This window comes from Micropterus salmoides, unplaced genomic scaffold (genome assembly GCF_014851395.1).
Source record: "Micropterus salmoides isolate LMB-PRFRI ecotype aquatic unplaced genomic scaffold, ASM1485139v1 Ms_hic_scaffold_11, whole genome shotgun sequence".
Lineage (NCBI taxonomy): Eukaryota > Metazoa > Chordata > Actinopteri > Centrarchiformes > Centrarchidae > Micropterus > Micropterus salmoides.
This window is the reverse complement of record NW_024040152.1, coordinates 16,330,277-16,354,952: the sequence shown is the minus strand read 5'-3', so window position 1 is coordinate 16,354,952 and position 24,676 is coordinate 16,330,277. Positions and strand designations below refer to the sequence as shown.

The window sequence follows — 24,676 nt, the reverse complement described above, 5'->3', positions numbered from 1 at the left end:
TGAGCAAGTTATGTTTGAGATAAGAGATCAACTCTATAAAAACACAGCCTACTGACCAATCAGCTCTCTTGGATATTGACATCACCATCCGTAGGAGAGAAATTAAGTTTAATATGAATGTTTAATGTAGGTTAGTAGCTATCATATGTTAGAGAGACTGGTCATGTAGCAATTCACCTTTTGCTATGTGGGCGCAGCTTGATTTCTTATCTTGAGTTTTCAGTAGCCTAAATGTTGAGATTCAGTTGAGATTTGACCACCTTTTGAGCACCTTTCATGGCATGAATGGAGTTTTTGAGTTTTGTTGCTTTATGAATTTAATTTAGAACAATGTATAGAACACTTTTGAGTGTGTTAAATAAATTAATCAGAATTTTCAAGTGATGAGAATTCTTGAAAGTGAGTTGGAACAACCACTTATTCAGAGTCTTTTAATGTGGAAACGCAGACACACAGCCAAGTTCAAAGAAAAAGGCTAAAATTGTCACATCAAATGAACCTATTCATATTATAGGGTACGCCTTTTAGTTTAGGCACTGTAGGCGATTTTCTTTCTTCCTGCATGTGTCAGCTGCAGCTGTGTTACGTATACTATGTTGTATTTGTCTAATATTAACATCATAGCCTAAATTGGGAGCCCAAACCTAAGTTGGTGTTTAGGAATATTCCCCCTAAACTATTTGTCAAACAGAGACATTTTTCTTTCATTCTAATGAATTTATGGAGTAAGTCATTTGTAGAAATGCAAGAGAACATGTTTTATTTGAACATTGGAGAGGACACTTATTAAGTGGGCGGGCTGGGGGACCTCCCCCAGAAAATTGTGAGGATTAAACACTTAATTTCCTGCATTCTGGAATGCATTCTGCACCAATTTCAGTCTTTTATGTATCAATTTATGGAGAAAATGTCTCTATTTATATAAAATGAGATACAAATATATAAAATTCAGGTGGCAGGTAAAGATTCAAAATAAAAAATAAAAAATAGGTTATAATGTTGTAAGGCTCTCAAGCATTCTGTAGTCTTCCCTCCCTTTTGTCTTCCCTCCTCTTTAGTGTCTGTTGTATGGGGAAGTAACCTCCTTCATTGTGGCACATTTCACCCAATGATAAATTTATTAATTTTAATTCCCTCCTGGACTTTAATAGCTCCTGTTTTACAGCAGGTTTTCTGCTCATGTTTAAAAATTTCTGCACTAACAAAATATCTGTGTTCTCTGACATGTCAAGAAAAAAAGTCGGAATGTTACGAGCATGACGTTGACGCTGACGTATGACAACGTTTTGTGGGAAATGGAGATGATAGGTCAAATTTGCAGGAAAAGTTGCAGTCACTGGTCAAAATTGCAAGTATTTCTTGAATTTTTGTTAATAGTTGTGATCGCGACTAGGGACAGGAAAAGTGTTAAGAAAAGCATTGTTGATTTGGGTCATTTTATAAAATTGAGTAAGAATAAAGAATAACACCAGCCTTATCCTTTAACATTTCTTATATGCAGGATCTGTTGATGTTTGACACCTAAAATAGTGCATAACACTGTCAAATACTGTCTGATGACTGTGCTTTTAATTTATTAATTACTTATTATAAAGTAATCTTATTATATTGTAATTTCGCAATTTCACTTTTGTGTGCTTTTGTCCAAACAGCACCTATTGCATGTATGTTCATACTGCAAGATGTTTTCTTCCTGTTAAAAATGTTGTGTTTGTTTGTTTGTTTGTTTGTTTGTTTGAAGTTTCCTTATCCAAATCAATGATCTATCTGATCAAGTAAGTGTGTCTGGTGTTTTTCAAATTGACTTGGCTTTGGGTAGGATCAATCATCGCTATCACGAAAGTGTGATAAAATAAAATAAATTATAATGAAAAACCAGACTCAATCCACAGCCTGGGGTGTACTTAAGTACAGCAGTACTTTGAGCCAAATGCTAACTGAGGTTTTTACAATTCATCATCTGGGGACCATGAATACCACATTTTATCCATCCAAAAACTTCAAGATTTTTAAATTAAAACAAAAAATGTCAACTGGCTAGCGGCTCTACAGAAGAGTCAGGGGATAACCAAAGTCATTAGAATACATCATCTGGTGACCATGTATATCTGTATTAGATTTTGGTGCCAGTTGTTGAAATATTCCTCTAAATAGGTCAAAACTTTGACTTGATGTTAGTGCTAGATGACTCAGAGAATAACCAAAGTCAGTAGGAGTCATCCTGTGGGGGACATCAATGCATGTAGAAAATTTCATGACACAATCCAGTACTTGTCAAGATGTTTTCGTCTGGACCAAAGTGGTGGATGCACAGACATACAGACTGTCATTGCCAGTAGCATGGATAACAAGGTTTCCTCATGCATGACAGCTGTGTATGAGGTGAAAGCGAAAAAAAAAAACAGGATGTGAGGTGGAGTAACATTTCCTCCTCTGAATCTTTTTTTTTGTTGTTAATGTGCCATGATGATTCATAGGGCATTAATTCACCTACAAACATCTATGCTTTCTTATTATCCCAGCAGCTTTTGAGTGTCTTTTTTAAGTTTTGATACCTGGTGGCTGCTCATGCTCCTTTTCCTTTTTGATGATGTTGTGGCACCTGAAACCACTTATTTATTTCCACAGCACATCTAACAAAGACAATAGACTACACTTTTTAGAAGATTAAGTGTGGGCAGTTGTGTGTTTCTTGTGTGCTTGTGTATATGTGTGTGCACACACTCCAGTAGGCATTGCTGTGTTCTGAGCATGTGAGGTGAGAGGGTTAAAGAAGCCACTGAAGTACTGAGTTGTATTGATTGGAAGTTCCCCAGTGCATTGATTATAAGCCCTATGAAACCAGACAAGCAGAGGATTTAAAGCTCCACTGCAGTGATATTGACGGGTGGAATACTACCATTCTACTCCTGCTCAGCGTTTGAAAGTCTGTTAGTTTTTGTGTTAGTTTTTATTGTCTATGCTTAGTCAGTGCTTATATGGCACACATGCCATTTTAGCAGAGGAGTGAGAGAGGACATCGTGGGACATCTGGGATTCGCTCCAAGTTGAACCGGACTTGTGACAGAATGTGGACTATCATAAGAGTCACATCTTTCTAAGATGTTTTTTTTTCATTGTACTCTAAATATCAAAAGAATTATCATGGCAAAGTCGATCTGAAATGTGTATTATGTTTGTGCTGCATGTTTCTAAGGGTGTGTGTGTCAATTTTCTCTCTACAGAGCTCCATGTATTCTCTGGCCCTGAAGTGTCTGATCAGTCTATCCACAGTCATACTGCTGGGCCTCATCATAGCCTACCATGCACGGGAAGTTCAGGTAAAACACATGCACATACATCCACAGGCAGACATACACACTGACATCTAAGCTCTTTCCATAGAGTACACAATATGTTTCTGTCCCTCAGGCTCCTGAGGAAGACCAAGGGACCCAGGTGTGTGTCGGCTCCAGCCAATTAATGACATTAATGAGAGTCATAGTGGGATAGACCAAACTAGATAGATATGCACTGAATGTTAAATACACACTCAGCCAATAACAATCATTCAGCAATAGATGCACAGAGAACACACATAAACATACAAACACATGCACGCAAGCCACACAAGTGCACATAGCCTCAGCCTCTTGCAAGGTTGAAACAATCAATCAGAAATGCTTTCATGCTTCATGATATCTGTTTTGCTGTTTGTCATTTCACTAATATAATGGTACCACAGTCATTTAGCTGTGGTTTCATCTGAAGCCATTTGCAATCGATGCACATTGACTATTTATGGGAGCCTTGCGGGAATCAGACCCAATGAGTGCCCCCACACCAGCTATTACTCCCACCAGCTAAACCACGGAGGAGCAAGTCTCATCCATCTAACCACATATTAGTTTAATGCTGTTACTTTTTTTCATTACATCAAAGCTTGGATGTTGCTGGAAATGTCTATTAAAGTTCCAACGGGTCTGAGATAGGGATTCTGATGCATTCTGCTCTGAGGTTCAGGCTTTCCTTCTGTGGATCAATAACTAGACGACCATTGCTTATTCACTGTCATACACAGGGTCTGATACACTGGCAATCAGTCTGTAATAGGCAGTCACTCTGTATTAAGATTCACAGCGAAAAGGAACCGAGTCAGTTTATGCACATGTGGTGCCCGTGCAGTGGTGTGTGTGTATACATGGCTAAGAATTCATTGATAATTTGATGTCACATTCACATACGGAGTCAGTCATCCTCCCACACACACTGTGGCAGCTGCACGTGACAGGCACCCAAGACAGGAAAAGAAGACATTGAGAGTAGCTACTGTAAGGCCAAGAGAGAGACCGAGATAGATGGAGAGAGAGGTCTTGGTAATCTCTTTGAGGAATCAGTTATCAGTTTTGATTAAATGAAGTTTGGAGTTTCAGGGGGTTGCTGTGAAGGTACGGGCAGCAGTGTGGGGGAGGTGATGTTTGGATTTATCCCAAAATCATTTTTAATAATAACCTGAGTGAGGATGGTGATAATTTGTATGCATTTTTTACCCCACACCGTCTGACAGCTTTAAAGGATAATCCTGCTTTATTACAACCTGAGTAGTACTTGTCGTTTCCCCATAATTTCAATTGGTTATTATTATAACACTGTACTCACTAAAATTGCTGAAATCTGGGAACACAGTGACACTGCAGTCAGGTAATAAGACAGGTTTCAACTAATCCAATAGCTTAGCCAGTTTAGCTAAACCACTTAATTTAAACAACTAAGGGTGGTAATTAGTTTTACTGTCAGACTTTGTGTCTCTTCCAAATGAATTTAGCTAATTTAGGGGTTTTGTTTTAAACGTGTCTGATCAACTGACCACTCGTGAGTCACACCCGTTGGACCCGTGAGTACAATGTTATTATTACCAATAGATATGATGGCCACAATTACACAAATAAAACCCAACTTGTGGTAAACTGATATTATCCTCTAAATTATTTCTATATAAAAGGGGAGTGTTCCTTAAACCTGCAGTAACAAGTCTGTGTCAGTGGAAAGGACCTGAGAACAACTTTTTAAGCAGATGTGGAAAACCTGTTTGAAAACAGTTGCTTATTTACACATCCAGCAACACTATCATTCATTTGGACTTGTGTTTCAGGACACCTGGAGAATGTAAGTCCAATATTCACTCTGTTAACTCTGTTTTGGTCTTCACCAAATCCTGTGGAAATATCTGGATCTGCTGCTAAATTCTCCACTATGTTCACCAGCTACTCTCTAACTCTGTCTGTCTGCTGTTTGGTGCTGAGCAGGGAGCATACAGTCAGTTTTCAGAGCTTTTTCACTCAAAACTGCTGCCTTGTGAGGCCAAAAACAACACTGCTGAGGTGAGACTGAACCAAAACAGAAAATGTGTAGGCTAGAAAACCTTAGCATTAAGCAGAAGGACTCTGTAGAGCCGACGGGAACTGCACAATGATTATTCTGTGGGTAAATCACTACTAAGAACCCCTTTCATACAATACTGCAAATGGATTAAAGCCGCTTTTCCACAAATTGGGAAATTTGCTAATTTGTTGTCTTTCTGAGAGTGAGATCATTATCACTCACATGTCTATATAGAGCTGTAGTCAGGACACGTTTAGCCTAGCTTAGCACTAACTGAGAACTAACTGAGAAGACCAACTGAACGCAGGGTGAGGCAATGCAAAGTTTGCCCCTATGCATTTTCAATGAGCAAATCGCTTCGCAAGGCAGTGGGGGATTCCAGGCACTGCAGGACTGACTGGTGACACAAAAAACCAGAGGGGTTGAAAGTTTAACACTTTTACCTTTATGCAAATTAGAAATTCGCCTGAAGGCTCCGCAATGTCTGTGGAGGAGCAGATCATATTGTGCTTTCTGGGTCCCTCTTTTGTATGTCCCTTGCCTCCAAGATTACAGGTACAAATAAAAAATTACACTTAAACATCATAGAATGCTTATCACATAATGTTTGCTAACCAGTAAGCTACCTGCTAATGTAGCTTGTGAGCGGTGACAGGGCAACAGCAGCAAGCGAGAAGTGTTGAAGGCCTGATTTGTTCACTGCCAGTGACATAAATAGAAATGTAAAGACAACAATTTGTGGTTGTAGGTTGAGTTACATCCATAACTCAACATTGACTGACAGCGTGCAGCATCACAGAGTGCATGCAAAACTGCTTTCATACACGTGAAACCATACATGTTTCATTACATGAACGTTCATTTTTATTATTCAGTACCTGCCTGCTGACACCAAGCCTGCCTGCTTGTATACATCAGCAGCATAAGAAGTGCCTGTTTGTCTCCGTATTCTATTTTATTTTTTTTTTACACACACACACTGATACACACCATGAGAAGCAATGCTGTGCAAAATAAAAGGCACTGTTCAATAAAGATCTCATCCCCAGATTACGACACACTCTGCCGGAGCATTTTGCCCAGCATGTAACAGGATATTATATGCACGTACGCACACACACACACACACACACACACACACACACACATATATTTATATATATATATTTATATATTTGCACAGAAGGTTGGAGAAGCAAGTCGCAAGAGATCAGAATGCTGTTATCGGGTTTAGCTAGCATTTATACCACCACCTTTTTCTCTCTCTCTCTCTCTCTCTCTCTGTCTCTCACACACTCTTTCACTGATCTCCATTCTTCTGTCCACCTGTCTTTTATCTCACAGTATTCTTTATTTACCATCAGTGTGCTTCTCTTTATCTGTCTTTTTTCTTTATTTCTCACCCTGCTTATCTGATCGGATCTCTGTGCTTTCTCCTCCACTGGGCCTCAATTCAATTTTGTTGTTGTGTTTTACATCCTTTCATTCTGACTCCTCTCTTCCCTTGTTACTCAGCATTCTACTTCTCACCAATTCTCCTGTTATACTTAAATACTTGTCTGCATTTCTCTAACTCTAACACCTTTATGCTTTTTTTGCCATTTCCATTCGGTGTTTTGGTGTCTTGCCTCTCTGTCTTCCTCATTTGGATGTTTTCCTCATCTTCCTCCTCTCTCTCCATCTTCCCTGTCTCTTCTAATCTGTCAGGGGACAGTCCAAACCAATTGTGCTCAGCATGAAATAAGGAATTGCAATCAGTCTAGACTACAGATTACACATTTCTCCCTTTTTCACTGCCATCAAAGAAAATAATTTGAGTTCTTATTAACTACTGACAGTAAGTAGCTTGTTATGGAGGAGAGATAAGTGTTTCCTATATAAGCACGCTGTAACCAACATGAACATCTAGCAGAAGTGTGTGTGATTTAAAGGTTTTTGCATTCCAGCATTATAGTGAAAAATGACAGGGAGCTGACATGAATTTGTTCTTTTTTTTCATTTTTAGAAGTGAGAACATTGCAGTTTTGTGTTGTGCTCAGTCAGCAGAACCACATTGATACCATTGGGTTTCTTTCATTTTCAATCCAAGAAACTGGAAAGTTAAAATCCTGGCTAAAAATGAAATCAGATCCGAACTTGCTGCTGAAACTTTGATTCTCATTAGTTTACTGTGTGTTTAGATGAAATCAGTAGAGCACTAATTAGCACATCGCCAAATGATCGAAATCCTCTTACAGTGAGATGTCTGCTATTAAAATACCCAAATATTAGTTTCACAGTCATGTTCCAACACAATTCTTACCAAAGTCATCAAAAAACAACATCATCATCATCATCATCATCATCATCATCAAAATCTCATCATCATCTATTATTTATTAGTTTTAGAAGATTTCAGAATTTTATTGATCAGATGTGTTTGAGACCCTTCACCACATTAATTGTACAAACATATCTAAATTTTGGGGATTCAAGTACTTTTGTTTATAATTTCATATTTACAAATGCATAGTTTCATTGTTACATTAGTAAATCAATTATAGCTTAATTAAATTAGACTTTGAAGATTTATAGATGTTATAGCATTTCATAATGGGAATTTTCTTCATCGATACCACAAATATCCTCAATATGTGCTCATTTAAGTGCTGATATTACAGTACAGTACTGAACAAGTCAAATGACTGAAATGCTGATAGTCTAGGACAAAGCCTGTGGTTGAAAAATGCTGAAAATGTGAGACACTTGTGAGTACTTCTGTTGTTTGTTTGTAATATGTGGAAGAATGTTGTTCTGATTATGTCTTCTTGGCAAAAATGTACCGTTCTCAAGGTGGTTATTGGTGTGTTGTGTCTGGTATTTCCAACTCTGCTGTGCAATTTGCATAAAAGCACAAGATTGGACTGCAAGTGGCCATCAGACTCTGCTTGCTCTGGCTCAGTGAGAAAGTTATGACATTTTATCTTAAAGCAGTCTGGAATCATTTCAGCTCTTAGCAGAACAGTTTGTTCCTACAGATCTACAAATGTACTTGGCCACAGTTCGGATGTGTGTATGGTAGTGTTGCATAAAATATCTAAAGAAAAATGTTAAAGTCGTTATTTTAAAATTTATTTAGAAAATAATGAGTTACATATATTTAACTGAGCTCACATTTGTCCCTAAAGGGGAACTCAACGTCTGTTTACGGGTCTTGAGGAGTAGTGGATATGTGAAAAAAAGTTAACTTTTGTGGCTCCAGAGGGACCTGTGCTAAATCTCTCTTGAGACTCTCAGTTGAAGCTGAAGGCTAGTGAATTTGAAAAAGAAACAATCTGGGGGTGTGGTGTTAGAAAGAGGTGAGCTTACCAGATCTCTGTAGCCCGCTCCTCATCTCTGCTTAAGGCTGCATTAGTAGTTACAAGCATAGCATTCCTGAACCTCAGAGCAAGCTGTTGGCTGTTGAGTTGCATTGTGGGTAATGTAGGCACCAGGTTTTGAATAATGCTTGCGGAAAAAAAACATCTGGTTCTGAATTTGAATTTTTTAACTGTCCATCATGAGTCCAATCATGTTATATGTCATAAGAGTGCAATACTAAATCGGTGGAGTATTTAGTTTTATCCATAAAGATACATTCATATACACTATTTTGTCAGTTATTTATGCAGTATTTGTTTTCGGTTTTGGATGACTTCAGATCCTATTTCCTTATATATTAATATATTGTGTATATGCGCTTTAGGTACATTTGTCATCTCCTTCTCCCCTTTTTTCTTGATAGCCACATTAAATAAACACTAACAACAAGAACCACTGTTACATTGCAATCAAGACTAGATTAACTTGAACAGTTTTGCCATGGTAACATATCCCTGCTGGACTGAGACGAATCATTTAGTATTGTAATCTACCTGGTTTAGGATTAAAGAAAATTTATCATAAATTTTAGGGAGAAAACGCTGGTCTGGTTATTGAACTGAACACTGAATAAGAATCAACTTGACAGAAAATCATGTAATCATGGTTTCATCTCTGCCCTTGACAATGTGTTTCTTTCCTCAGTCCTCTTTTATTTTGTACAATTGAGTTTAACCTTGCTTTTTGTGTACTTTGTAAAATGCATTCACTTACTCCGTGTGTTTAGACAAATTCTCCATAGATAAAGACTATTATCATACAGACATTATTAGAACTTGAGCTGAAATTTTTATCACCACCGTCAACTCAAGAGACATTTAGAGAGTGCTGTGATTGACTGTCCAATCGGTACAGCCGTACGCCATTAGTTTGAGTTAACATTGTACCTGAGATTGGTCAGGAACAATGGAGTCTGAGGGTTGCAATATCATCGTCCAGCCAATGATGAATCAAGAAAAACACTCTTAAGACAGCTGTTATTACAAACCAGTTTCCAATCTAATCAGAAACATAAATGACCCATAAGACCAAACCCATGCTAAATGTTTGCTTAAAAAATCATATCTGCAAATTTAGGAAGCTTGCAACTTATATTTAATGTGTTTCATGCAGCATCCAGGGATGGCCATGCATGCTCATGTGTTTTAAGATATTGTCTGTTGCGTGACTCACTTTTCTCAACCACCTCACCAGTTGCCTTTTCTTTTCTTCACACACTCAGACACAAACTTTTACATACCCAGCAACAAGTAGTCTAGAAAGAAAGGATTCATTTTAGCTCATAAACTTGCAAGAAATCCAGACTTAAAAGGCAAAAATTGAATTGTTGTTGAAATTAATCAAATAAAAACTCCAAGAGAGTGTCCATTAGTGCACTTTAAGCATTAGTGAACTGTGTTATTCAGTTGCTTTTAGAGGATTTTTAGAAGCAGTCCATTGATCAAGAAGATACCGACTTGGCGCTCATAGCCACTCAAAGGCAAGCAGATGGCATTAGGAAAGTAAAGTGAGCAGTAGTCTTTCAAAAAGGGTTCTCTTCTTTAGAGTCCTGAGAGTCCTAATACTTGGGTGATGTCATTTTCTGCAGATTCTGCATAACGTACATCCGCCTTGGGAACTGTAATGGAAGAGTAAAATGAGAGAGAAGTAAACCACAGCGTCCTCCTTAGACTGTAGGCATGAAAGAAGCATTTCACCCACTTATTTCCAAGAAATGTGAATTTATCAGCTGCCATTTGTGTCTTGTTAATCTCTGGCCATTTTTAGTAACCCAGTTTGTTTTTCATATTTGCATTGAATGAAGGAGATTCCTGGTCTCAAGACGCTGGTGGAATCCTTTCTTCACTCTCTCCCAGTTGCTGTTTTTAGACTTTCTAGTGGCAAACTCTGCAACACTGCTCATGCACACACCAAAGCCGGGAACCTTTCCTCACCTCTCACACTTTCCAACACTTCGTTTTCACTTCCATGACACCCCCTCTCCTTCCTTTCCTCTTTCGACTATGTAGAAACAGCCATGAGGGTTTTCCCCTAGAGCTGCAATTAAAGTTGCATATACACATGTAGCTGGGTGTGTGAATCTGTGCTTGTGTGTGTGTGTGTTTGGCTTGCCCCAGTTATTTTCTGCCTGTTCCAGGGATTTCCATGCTGTAGGACCCAGACATGTCCCAGAAGTGTGACTATGTGTGTTAAAGAATGCGTGCATGCTTTTTGGTGTTCACTTTGTCACTGTCTTCTTTGGTGATTAGGGCCGTCTCCATCCCCGACGAAGCTTTAGTCTTTCCCCCTCCTGTGGGAAATGTCGACTGGAGGCTGATTGGCCTGCTTCTACCTCTTTTTTTCCTGAGCTGTATGTGTGTGTGCGTGCATGTGTGCAAAATTGTATGTCTCGCTTGCTTGCTTGGCCTGGAGTCTGGCCAGGACTGTGTCTGGTTCCGTGATGAGAGACATCTGCAATCAGGGACTTAACACGATTACTAAGGTACGATGGCCGTGGGGACTGGAAGGGATCGAGGCACGGAAGGACTGATGGGTGAATGGGATGGCTGAAGAGGAAAGATGGAAGGGGGGCAAACTCCTCCAGCAGGTTGCAGCTGTAGCAGTGGGGGATGATTGAGGTTGAACGTGTCCTCTCAGTCCTGACACCTTCACATGTGATGAGACCTGAGCTTGTCTTCGGTGCTGTCATTTTCACACCTTACTCCTTTTTGGCCCCATTCTCTAATTTGCCCTACCTCTGTCCTGTCTGCTTTCCGTTGCCTTCCCTTGTCCCTTGCTCTCTGCACTGTGATGTCATGTTTTGTTAAATTTAAGAAAATAACAGAAGACACTTTTTCCCCTGCATGATCTTGTTTATTTTTCCCTTCGGGCTTGTTCTTTATGTCTTAGTTTATTTAGCTTTGCTGTCCTCTGACCTTCCTCTCTGATCTTTTCCTGATAGAGTTGACAGTTTGTGTTTAAAGACACACATAGACAGTCCCTACCCACTTTTCCTCTTCCCAACTTCTCCTGCCTCATTCCCTCCTTACGTCCTGGTCATGTAGGGGCAGTGGCACTCACTCACTCCCATTGACAGATTGCTTTCCTAATGGAATTTAATTATTTATCCCTTCCTTGTGGCGATTTAGCCAGGAAAAGACCGACAGCAGGAGCTTGAGGGAGGAGAAGACAGGAGGGGAGGGCTGGGGGAAGAGGAAGGGAGAAGCACTCATTTCCTCCAGTGGCAAGAAACTGGATCACCTCCGTTTTGATTTGGAAATATGTCATTTATAGAGAGGAGGAAGGGGAGTAAGGGATGTTAGAAGGAGGAAAAACAGAGAGAAGGTAGACAGAGAAAAAAAAGAGAGGGCTGATGGTGTGGCTCTGTCTCATGCAGAGGCAAACATGAATGAATGAATGGAGTTTGGTGCCCTACTCTCTGGCTCACATGCACACACACACAAACTTATTTTTACTTAGAGGACAATAACCCTGCATGAAATTCAGTACTTTACCTTAAGGGAAGCAGCTTTTTTGTCCCCAAATGGGAGGTAAGTTCCCATGAAATCCACGTCAGCGTTAGTTTATAAGGAACTGTGGAACTGCATAGCGTCATAGTTTAATGCAGTGGGGGAAGCCCTGTAGTGCCAGTTTTGGACGGTAAAGGATATTATCACAGCGGCTTGGTGTTTATTTTACGATAAACTCCTTATGAAAGTGTTTACTGAGGTAATAAATCAGGTGAGAAGTAAGGTCTTTTTACGATTATTTCTAATGGAGCCTGACTTATTTTTCCAACCAGAGGAGTCGCCCCCTGCTGGCTGTTTGATAGAATGCAGGTTTAAGGGACTTCTGCGTTCGCTTCACATCTCAGACCGGAAGCTTCTCTCTGGGATGTTTCGCAATGTTAACGTTTTATCTTGAAAGTCTGACCGGACTTTGCATATTTTATTGTTGCTAACTTGACCACAGAGCCCTAACCGTTGAAAATCAACATCAAAGGGGTACCCAGGGCTTTGATAATCGATACCAAAGGGTTTTGACCAAGCGTCCATATGTGATAAGACGGGAGTGAGAATGTCTTGGTTGCAACCCCGTAATGTGACTGTGCAACTATTTATTTTATATTTTTTGTTCCCAAAATGTGAGTACACACACACATAAACCATTGCAAGTCTGTGCAGAGAACATGAGTGTTAGACAACCTGTCTGTGCTTTCCTCTCTGTAGCTCTGCACTCGCTGTCACACACACACCTCTCTGTCATTTTTTCCTGTATCTCCTTTTTCTTTCTTCTTGTCTTGTCTCTCTGTGACTTTCTCTCTTTTTGACTCCCTCTTCCTCCCTCACTCTTCTTCCCTCCCTCTCTCTCTCTCTCTCTCTCTCTCTTTCTCTCTTTCTCTCGCGCTGGGGATCCTAATTAAGCTTGGCTGCTCTTTGATGTTGTCGCCTTGGCAACAGTCACCATGACGAGGCCGGGTCTGCACACTCTCTCTCTCAAACTCACTCAGGCACACATAAATACACACAAGTACACACAAGTACAGTACACACACACATACACACTGAAATCATTAAAGAATACAGCCAGCGTTTGACCCGTGGTTCAAATGATAGATTACACAATGACTCACACACTGTACGTAGGCTATGTGTGTGTGTGTGTGTGTGTGTGTGTGTGTGTGTGTGTGCGCGCACATGTTGGCTACATGTGTGCACACAGTATAACAAGGAAAACGCAAACATCCTGCTGAGATAGATTTAGATAATGATGAAATATGCAGCGTGTGTATCCAAAGGTGGTTGAGGAAGCTTTAGAGCTTCAGTCTGCCTTCATCATGACAGTGACCAGCTGGCTGTCATGCTCACTTGTTCTGATGTTTTACCTGTTATTGTATTTTTTGTTTTCTAAATAAATGTTTGTGTGGGCTAAAAGCCCTTGAGATGAATCATGTGATAAAGAGCAATTGTTAGCACTGGCTGTTTCTCGAGGCAGTATAGCATTCATACTCTGCTGATTTACAGCCGGGGAGTTCCTCATTTTTCTCACTGTGTCCCGGCTTTTCTTTTAGGCACTATGTGGCGCGTCTCTCTCTCTCTTTAACCTTCTCTGGCCACTGCAAGAATATCCAATCAAGACCTTTTTTTTAGTCTTAAATGTTTATTTTTTATATTTAATAAATGAAAGAAATACATGCAATTCCACAGCTAAATTGCAAGATTCCAACCTGTTTCCTATTTGCCTTTATCTTTATCAAGCATTATTTTTTGTTTACAGATATACATTTCTAAAAAAATTATAGAAAGTTCTTTGTAGAAACATGTTGACATAATTTTACTGCAGTGGCAAATTCCTTTTAATATAAGACTATAAGAAAATAAGACTCAAAAAGACTAACATGAGTTAAAAAAGATATATTTTTTTTGCAGTGTCCTCCTTTCCCTGATATTTCCTCATTCCTATCTTTATCTGTTCATTTCCTTTGCACTTCATCCATCTCTCTTTCCACCGCCTTCTCCTCTCATCAACCCGACCTCATCCACCTCCCCCCACCCCTCCACCCCCCAGTTCCTGTCAGCCCTGTCTGGAGGAGGGCCCCGTGTAATGAAACCTGCTCTTACCACTTCCTTATAACAACGGCTTTGGCGACATTATCGAGAGTAACCACAGCAATTACAAATGCAAAACATCAACATACAGGGAGGGAAGACTGCAATAAAAGTAACATTATTAGGCACATGCTCATGCAACTGGAAGAAATACTGGCACAGTGGTCTTTTTCTGCAGAAAAATGTTGTGATTGTGATAATTAGCTACCTGTTTTGCTGAAGAGCTTCAAATGACTTGGCAATCTTTGGTTTAATTTTAGTATGAGTTGTAGGTTATGTGAAAATGAGCCAAGGCACTGTGTGGAAACTGAATAGATTACTGATTAGATGGATGGTGTTTTACATCCTGGAAAAGAGACATTTACTCTAAATGACTGCTGGTCCCTTTAGTCATCAGATCACTCAGCTGTACTGATGAGTGAACTGTGCCAGCATAGGATCGTGATGAAAAGTTTGCACAGCGACACATTAAAACAATGTTCCCTTTTTTTAAACTCTCCTCATGTCCTTTCTGTCCCCGCAGCTGTTCGTCATCGACAACGGAGCGGACGACTGGCGCATCGCTATGACTATGGAGAGGGTTCTGCTGATCGCTCTGGAGCTGCTGGTGTCTGCGGTGCACCCCGTGCCTGGGGACTTTAAGTTTCAGTGGCGGGCGCGGCTTGCTTTCTCGTATACACCATCGCAGGCCGAGGCTGACGTGGACATGGTGCTGAGTGTACCCATGTTCCTGCGCCTCTACCTCATCGCCAGAGTAATGCTTCTACACAGCAAACTCTTCACCGATGCCTCCTCCAGGAGTATAGGTGCCCTAAATAAGGTCAGAAAGGTCTTGTTCTTGCAAGTGTGTGTGTGTGCATAGATAGCCAGAAAGAGGTGAAGAAGTTGTAAAGGCATTATGGTCAAGAGCGCTCTCCTCTGAATTAAATCTGTGTCAGCACTATCCCTTTCATTCTTGACCTCTATCTCTCCAACGATCTCAAGTCCTTCCTTCCGCTATGTCCTTCAAGTCACCCTGTTCCTTTTCATCTACCTGTTCAAATCCCCTCCTTCTCCCTTTGTTGTCGCTGTGCATAGAGACTTAGATGTAAGCTGTGGTGGATCTTTGATAATACAATATGAGATATGAATGTGAAATGGGAACAAGATATTGCATACGTCTCAAATGGGGCATGAAAAGAAAGGAGTCGAATGAGATTGCAATAAGAGTGCGGAGAAATTTGTACGAGCCATCCAATAAATGATTGGTCCAGGTTTGTAATGACTTTAAACGATAAACATTATTGTAAAATCAGAATGTAGAGATGTAGTGCGGGGTGGAAATATGCAAACCACGAGGAGGAGGACAGCGGGAGAGATGGAATAGATTTTAGATGAGTAATTTAGCGGGTTGCGAGTGTATCTGCAATGGTACTATTCTGACCCTCAGGCGAGTGATGGTGAGTGGAGGTGAAGCTGCCACTGCAGTACAGCTCTAACATGATAACTCATTTATCAGCTGCTTAACCCTTCCGGGGCTCAATCATTGCTCTCAGATCATTCATCTGCCAGAAGTTGACGACTTGTGCACCACAGATAAAAACTACACTGATATAGGCCAATTACTCAAAGATGGTTGCAGTTTGACCCGTGTCAGAGGTCTCGACTCCAATACTCCAATTACAGTGGAGAGTGCTGCTGCTATCGACACCTACTCAGAAGACTAATTATTAAAACATCAAATCTGTGTAGGAAACAGTGTGCAGGATGAGGTAAAAATGTGTATTACAATGTCATTTATCAGTTCTGCTGTATTGAGTGTGTGTGTACATTGCAGGTGCATTTTAACACACGGTTTGTAATGAAAACCCTCATGACTATCTGCCCCGGGACGGTGCTGCTGGTCTTCAGCATCTCTCTATGGATCATTGCTGCCTGGACCGTACGAGTATGCGAGAGGTCAGTAACAGAACTGTTTCGCTCAGGTGTGTTTGTTTGTTTGTGTGTGTGTGTGTGTGTTTTTTTGTGTGTGTGCGTGCATGAGACATAGTGCTGGACTTTGATTTGAAGAGGAATTCAAATGAGCAATTAAATTCAGTTGGCAGGAAATATAATCTCGGACATGTGTGCAACATAATCCATCTTTAAACTTCAGTTTATGAGGCTTTCTTAACAGTTGTACACTTAATTTGATCCAGGCGATGGAGTTGTTACTTCGTTTGTCCATTTTATCTCATAAATCAGCAATATAATAGTGTCCTCAAAGACACTTTATTTTAAACCTACCATTTAGCATTTATAATTAGTGTACACACTTTTTTGTTTTTGCAGTATCCCGGACCTTTTGAAGCAGATATTAGGACATTAATATTTGATAATTTGTGAACAACTATACCTTTGCCGATGATGCACTTGAAACTGGTGTATAAACCTATGAATGAATTATTCATAACACAAGATAACATAGTCAAAATCACAATATTAACAAACACAAACAAATCCTTACAGTGTGTTGTTAAGCTTTTCAAACTATTTTTTTTTGTCCACAAAAAAAAGAAGATATCCTATCTTGGGACATAACATTGTTAGATGAGAAGATTGATACCACTGTCATGAGTGGCCTTTAAATTTAAAGCCACAGCAGCAGCTGGTTAGCTTCTGTTTTGTTTTGTTTTTGAACATTTTAAGTAGTAAGCTTTTGAGTTGTTGGTAGGTGGATTTTGTTATCTTTGGAAGCAAATATACCTTTGTTTCCCCTTGTTTCCAGTGTTTATGCTAAGGTGAGCTAACTAGCTGCTGGCGATAGCCATGTATTTGTGGAGTGGAATCAATATTCTAGCGATTTAGAAAGAAACACACCACTTAAAGAATGCTGAATAGAATTCTATGGGGAAAGGATATAACGCCAAAGATGGTGGTTGTATGCACACATCCCTCCCCATCTGCTAACCGTCTGCTTTTTTAACAGCCAAGCCAGTAAACCTAGTAATCCAGTTGTGTGGTTCTTCTGACGTAAGTGCACAGAACGTTTCAAATGTTGTGGTGGCAGCGAGGAGCAGGTGTGTGACCAGATGAGATTTCATGTACAGTACAAATACCAGGTTGCCTTCTATAAACTTGATATACGATATAATGACTGTATCCATAACTTCAATTAGCATAGCATTTGTTCAAGCGCTTCAGTGGGATGAGCTCATGGTGTCATGTATCCGGCACTCTGGATAGAGCCTAATTGGTGTTGGTGTTGTGAAAAAAAGCTTTTTAAACCTTATTTTGGGGAAAAGTCAACAAACTTTTTCAGTGTTTTTTATCAGATTTTAGTGGTGATTCTATACATGCAGTTTTTATGTCCCAGTGACCAGTTATGGCTCTCTCCCTGTTCATTCAGATAGGGGCCTGCTCATGTTCGTCCAAAGTAACTGCTCGGAGACATTACCAAGATGGCTGCCGAGTGTCGGGACTCGCCTATAAGGACTTTGGTCTTGGCAAGAAAGCCATTCAGCGTATTCACCAAAAATGTTGACTCAAAGTCCACATTTCTCCCAGAGTTTTCAGCTTCATATCATGACCTTCATCGGTGGATCATGTTTACTCAGTCATTGGGAGTGAATTAATAAAATTCACAAATGCTTCATATGTCATGATTACAACTGTTGTATATTATATTATTAATAAGTCATCCATCATTTATACACTTGTTACAAATCTTTCAAAGGAAGAGTATTGGTTTTTGACATGTACATTCATAAATGTATGACAATGTGCTGTTATAATAGTAGATATAATAGAATAGATATAATAGTGGGTTAAAATAAAATTCTCCCGTCCTTTCATTATCTTGCAAAGCACTTTTAGTAGTTGTGGGGTTTATAGTATAACTTCTCCTGGGGTTTATATCCTAAAGTAAGTTTTTTCTATAAGAATACATATTTTACTTAAATTTAAATAAAATAGACTGAAATAACCATCTCACTGTTACAGAGAAACTGTTTTGAACTGTAAATCAAATTGTCCAGTTATATTTAAAGATTGATGATCTGATTTTATGAGTAATCTAATATTATTGATGTGCCATCAAGAGAAAAGCAAAAAGTAACCACCCTTTTTGATGTGTTCTAATGCTTTGGGAAATAATCATGGAAATACGGGAAAATGTCAGTTGGTTAATAAGCTTGATTAAATGCATCATTGCGCAGCTGCTGGGAAGCCTGCTTGGTCCACATCCAAGTTTAATTGGCATTTCCTCTCCAAACCAAATTAACAAAGGTAAAATAAACACGAATAAAATTCAATTAAACTGGTTTAGACATGGTGAAAATTTGAGAATTTTAAGAGCGTGTCCCTCCAGGCTAGAAAATAGCATGCTCAGAGCAAACGTACAACATCCAAGGCTGAAATTTTCATTTGTTTCTGTCGAATAGTGTTTGTGAAAACAACTTTGTTTAAGATCTGCACCACGTTTGGTTGCTATGGCAACAGTGTTGTGAACAGGGCAGGAATAATGGAGGAAAGAGCCTCAGATATGTTTTATGTTCTGTGTCCGGCAAAGTTGAATGACTCGTCTTTCAGGTTTGACGTCCACATTTGCAGATAGGACCAGTGGGCCAGTTATGTTGTTTTTGTTTATTCATATATTTTACTATTGACTGACTTTATCCTCTGAACGTGAACAATTTTTCTTTTTAAGGTATCATGATGCCCAGGATGTGACCAGTAACTTCCTTGGCGCCATGTGGCTTATATCCATCACTTTCTTGTCCATCGGCTATGGAGACATGGTTCCTCACACCTACTGTGGCAAAGGAGTCTGTCTGCTCACAGGAATCATGGTCAGTATGTTTCCTCCCTCTCTCCCCTCTCTTTCTATCTCTCGCTCTCCCTCCCCTCGGTGCTGTCCTCGCCTCGTTCAAAGGTCAGCAGATTAGAGAGCATGCTGTCGTTTGCGAGAGAAATTCTGCCATTTGTGTAATTTGGGCAATCCTCCCTGAATTAGCCTGCATCTGTGCTTCTGTGTGTTTTGGGTGTGTAGGCGTGCAAACAAGAGCACGTTAGTGGTTTGTGTGTCTATGCGTGTTATTCCCTTGTCTGTCCTCATTGCATAATGAAGGTCCCACCTTTCCGTGTGCCATGTCCTCCCACTCTCTCTCTCTATCTCTCTTTAATTTTCTTTCTGTACCACCATCTACCTCTCTAGCGTCTCTCTCTTTCTATTTATCTCTCTATCTCTCTTTTCCTCTCTGTCCATCCCTCCTTCCCTGAAGCCATTTGTTTATTTCGATCCACCGTCCATCTGTTGGTATCAGTGTTTAAGCTGCTCCTCTATTTGCTTCACTTCACAGGTGTTCACTTCCCTCCTCAAACTATTTCTTTCTCTTCAGTCTTTCAGGCTTGTTTTCTGGCTTTGTCTCATGAACTGCCTTTTTCTTTTCTAGTTTTTTTTTTTGGTTAGGAAAGGAAACTGGTCATTTAGCAGTTTGAATGTAGACACCATTCATCGTTTTCCATGCTGTGGCTTTAAGATACACTGTTCTTAATGATTGGAGGTAATTAGTGTCTTCTTAAATGCAAAAAAGTCTTAATAGCTCTACAGCTAAATGTCATGTTATCTCAAATTAACTGCCCTCATAAGTATGGTGGTATTTGTGGATTTTTAGAAGGTCAGGAAAGAAAAAAATAGAACTCAATGTAAGCTACGATAATAATATGTTACCTGGGAGTACTTTTCTCATTGGACACCATGTGCCACGTGTTTTGTGATGTCAAAAGGGAGAGTACAGAGAGAAACAGAAAACTTTAAAGGTGAAGAAAGTTATGTAAGAATTAATGATGGGCAACGTTTAAAATTAGATTTTTTTGTGATTAATCGCATTGTTTTGTGCAAAATTGTAGTGTGCACTTTAAATTTAAATGTACTGCTATAAGTGCAATAAAATGTGGTTTGCAAACACTTAAAACAAGTAAGGTAAGGTGAGTTAGCCTACCATCAGAGTCCAGTTTTCTTGTGTTTTTTTCTGAACAGATATCAGCATCAATATTTTTCGTTTATCGTGGAGCACCATAAACAGTCTATGTTCAGTAGCAAGTGTCTCTGAGGTGAAGTGAAGAGGTCGAGCATAAGGTGTAGCGACAAGCAGGCGCGTTCCAGTGAAACTGTTGCGGTTCTGACGGCGCACAGCACAATTCATTGGAAGAGAGACTGATCCTCGATGTTTATTTAAAAAATCTACTGTTTACTAAATAGTTATTGGGGCATCAACAGGAGGGAATTTGCATGACAGATCGTCTCCGCAAAACTAGATGTAGGCTTATCATGTAAAGTTATGTAGCCTATAATTTTAACTTCAGTTAAAAAGGCTACAGCTATGTAGGACACAGAAACCGTTGCCATGGTTACCCTCCACCGCCGGCGTTGCGATTTTAAGGACGTTCCTAAGACCGACATATTCCCCAATACTGATCAGCATGCTATGGCAAAGTTGATAGCTTTGGCATGTCTTGTATTTGTTTATCTACTTCTCTCACACGCTGCATCCAGCGTAGTCTGCCGAAGCCTCCCTCCACTGCTTGTTTGGGTGGGTGATTTGCAGGCTGATCAACATCCTACCCCTCCTGTGACCCGTGGTTTGACTCTATGTGTAGCCTATTCAGAGCCAGTGAGCAACGCACTTTCAATAATAATGTGATGCATGAGGTACTGCATTATCAATGTGTTTCTCAAAATGGCATTCCTACAAAAAGATGAAGGCCGGATGAGACATTTGAAATGTCATTTTTCATTAACAACATAATGCCATGGAAGAATTTGTCATGTTTGTTATATTTTTAAAACCTGAGGGAATCATTGCGCATAAGCCTTTCTCATAGAAATAATGCCAGCAGTGTAGTTGAGCTTGTTAAAGTGAATGAAAAGTAAAGGCAACATGAAGAGCACCACTTAACATTTTTAAACAGTCCTAAACAGTCCTCAGATCAGTCAAGTTACATGGTAAGATGTGAAATGGTGTGACCACTGGCTCAGTGATTATAAAACAAACAGCAGAGCTTCTGATTTGCTTGTTGTTCTTTGAGGAAATAAGATAATAAGCTGCTAGAACAACATTTTATTATCAATTCCATTAATGCGGCTGTCTATCGTTTACACACTTACATGCCTAGTCCTTTTGCACTTGACTTAAGTGTGTTTTGTTCAAGTGTGCCTATTGTCAAGTAGCAACCACCATGGCTGAATGTTGAAGCCAGTATAGAAGTGCCTTAAGATGCAGTTCACTGTGATGATTTATGGATGATGGTTATAGATAAATCAAGAGCGTGAATTAGAAGGCCCTTAACATAACTCTCAAAATCAAAAGTAACTTACTTCACTGTGCTTACTAGCACTGTTTTGGAAAATAATGTACTATTAGTTTTTAACCCATTATAATGAATTTGCTGTTTGTCATTGTAGTGCACCAATGGCTGGAATCATCTGCTCAGGTCACATAGATGGTTTTGGTGTCTGTATTTCTTACAAGCTACTTCCCCAAAACCTGCATGTGTATTGTTACGTCCCAGCTTGCTAGGGGTAGAGGAGACGTAAGCATTAACCAGAAGTATGTGGTAAGGTGGAAATGTTATTTATTAAAACAGAGGGAAACAAACAAAAGTCATAACAGAAATTGGGCAACCATGAGCGACTATGTCAAGCCAGGTGTAAGTAATTCAGATAAATGCGCGTCAACAGCTTTCTTCAAGAGACCACACGGTCGATCACAGATTCATTGATGCTGACATGGAAAGGACTTGTGCAGCATACTTTACACACAGTTCCAGTAACTAAAAAGAGAAGTGGTCATTGCAATGCACACTTTAAGCATGACTGTAACACAATGTATTAATCATTGTTTTCTCTCCTAAGCTCGCAGAGGATCCCAGGGAGAAAAAAAAAGGTCAAAAAACATCTCCCTGTTGTTTCATGAATAAACTGTGCACAATGTTGCACTGTGTGTTTGTCTACATGTAGCACCTTATCATGAAAGAAAATTTCTCGTATGTGTAAAACACTAGTTGGCAATAAAGCTCCTTCTGAGTCTGATATATGCCATATATCCTATATTGTGTGTGTGCCATACATTTTTTGAGTGACATATTAACGTCCAGTGCTCCAGTTTCAGTTAAGAGCATATTTTTAGCAACACACACATTCACTATTGTCTGCCACCCTTTTTTTCGCTGTTTTATTACTGTGCCCGTGCTACTTATATAAATTATATAAAAATTATGTTATGTTATGTGCTTTTATTAACTGAACATATGACTGAACATACAAGGCACCAGGATTAACTAAGCCTGGCTGTTAGCCTGGTCTGGAGCAGGCTAGCTGCACAGAATAAATCACCATGGTAATTTATGTGCCCTTGCTTTCGTGAAACACAGTCACGGCTTAATTCAGCCAGGATATCTGGAAAATCCTGGCTTAATCCCCCATCTTGGTTTTGTGAAAAGGCCCTCTGAGGAGTTTGAAGGCGGACATAAGGGCAGCTCAGGGATTGGAGAAGGGTTGTTGTGCCGGAATCAGCCTTATTACCATGTGGATCAAAACAGCAGCAACAGTGAAATACATAGAGGGCTGCCCTCGGTAGCTTTAACAGTATTCTTTCATCTTCACTGTGTCTGTCTAACCTCTCTGACTGTTGCCAGCTCACCTAAATTTTTTACTGAATAGTCCATTAAATGTGTGAATAAACACACCCATGCACAGAGACGTGCACACACACAGACCCCCATTTGCTGTGTGAATCATCCAATCAGAGTACAAGTTTTACTATCATGTTAGCACACACAGAGACACAAAACAGAGGGTGGATAGAGAACGTCGCAAGCCCACTGTTACAGACTGCATCCTCCACACAAACACTGACACAGAACTTGACATACACTCTTAGTATGACTCCCACACACCCTCTCCTCTCCTGTCACACATACGCGCACACACACACACACACACACACACTGTGTTCAGAGTGGTTTATTTTCGTTCATCATCAGAGCAGGAGTGCAGATGCAGGTAGAGCGAGAAAGGTGAGGCTTGTATTGGTGAGGGAGACCGGACGCAGCAAGTTGTGGCAAAACAGACTGTGGAGGTGAGAAGGGGGGGCGGGCACGGATGAAGAGGGCAGAGAACCGGATATGATTTGTTTCTTTGTTGAGAATTATTGTAATGAGTTTCTATAGGAGAAATCGTCACCGTTGTTACTATGACAACACATGAAAGGCAACCGTGTTGAAAAGTACTGCCCCAAGGCTAGGTGTTAGTGTGTATGTGTTAGTGTGTCATTGCTGGTGGGTGGATGGTGGTAGGGTAGACTACCACAACATGTTGTCCTTATATACAGCAAAACATGCATGTATCATATCAGATAAATCAGTTCATGAATGTTCATGCATGTTGGTATGCACTTTAATTTATTTAACCTCCCCATTTAGCATTTGGAAACTGTGTATAAATGTTTAATAAAAGGTTTATAACACTATAATGTAGTTCAATAAGTGTTGTATTTAGCAACAGTATAACTCTCCCTGTGGGCAGGATAAAATGGAAACAGATAAATTAACAGATAATGAACGTAAAACACAGATGTAATTATAGAAAGTATTTCTTCATAGGGGAAGGTAAATTATTGATAAATACTGTATATTAGCTTAACAGTCAGGGAATTCCCTTAATTCCTGTGTTTCTGGTTAGAATAATATTATGAAGTGTTGTTCTGCTTATAAGTATAATTATGTATTAAGGGAGCTGCCATTTCAAACCTATTTTGTGCTTTTCTCTGTCCCTACGTACTTGTTATGTGCACACTAATTAAGAAAATTAAACTTCACATTTTTTTGTGTTCCCCTCTTTTCTCTATGTGTGCCCACTGCCCTGTTTGGGAAACTATTTTTCCTATGTTTGGAGTTTTTTTTTTTTTGCATGAAGCCAAAACAATGCTGGTTTTTACCTGTAGTGTGGTGATTCCAACCCTTTTCTGACAGCTACGTTGATGGCTGCACGGTGGTGGAGGAAGCGAGGGAAACACCCAGGCGTATGAAACAAAAAACACAGCAGCACAGCCATCATCAGCTGTGTCACTCTGTGGAGATTGCACAGGGAACCCTGCTGAAATCAAATGGATGCAGGCGTATACACAAACAAACTCTCATATACACACACACACACACACACACACACACACACACACAAACACAGCCTGCCTTGACAAACCAATAAGCACCTACTGTTTCTGACTGAGGAGGACAATTTTGAACGCACACGCATATACACAGTTGGCTACATGCACATCGCGCTGCACTCGTACATATTGGAGTCTCTA

At 39.9% G+C, this 24,676-nt stretch overlaps 1 protein-coding gene across 1 annotated transcript in view; it reads left to right on the top strand.

Annotated features, from left to right (window-relative positions):
- Window positions 1-24,676, top strand: part of kcnn3 (potassium intermediate/small conductance calcium-activated channel, subfamily N, member 3) — a 52,108-nt gene that overhangs the window by 12,913 nt on the left and 14,519 nt on the right. Inside the window, 4 exon segments of the mRNA XM_038711376.1 lie at window positions 3,225-3,320; window positions 14,872-15,168; window positions 16,165-16,286; window positions 19,015-19,156. Coding sequence (XP_038567304.1) covers window positions 3,225-3,320; window positions 14,872-15,168; window positions 16,165-16,286; window positions 19,015-19,156 — 657 coding nt within the window.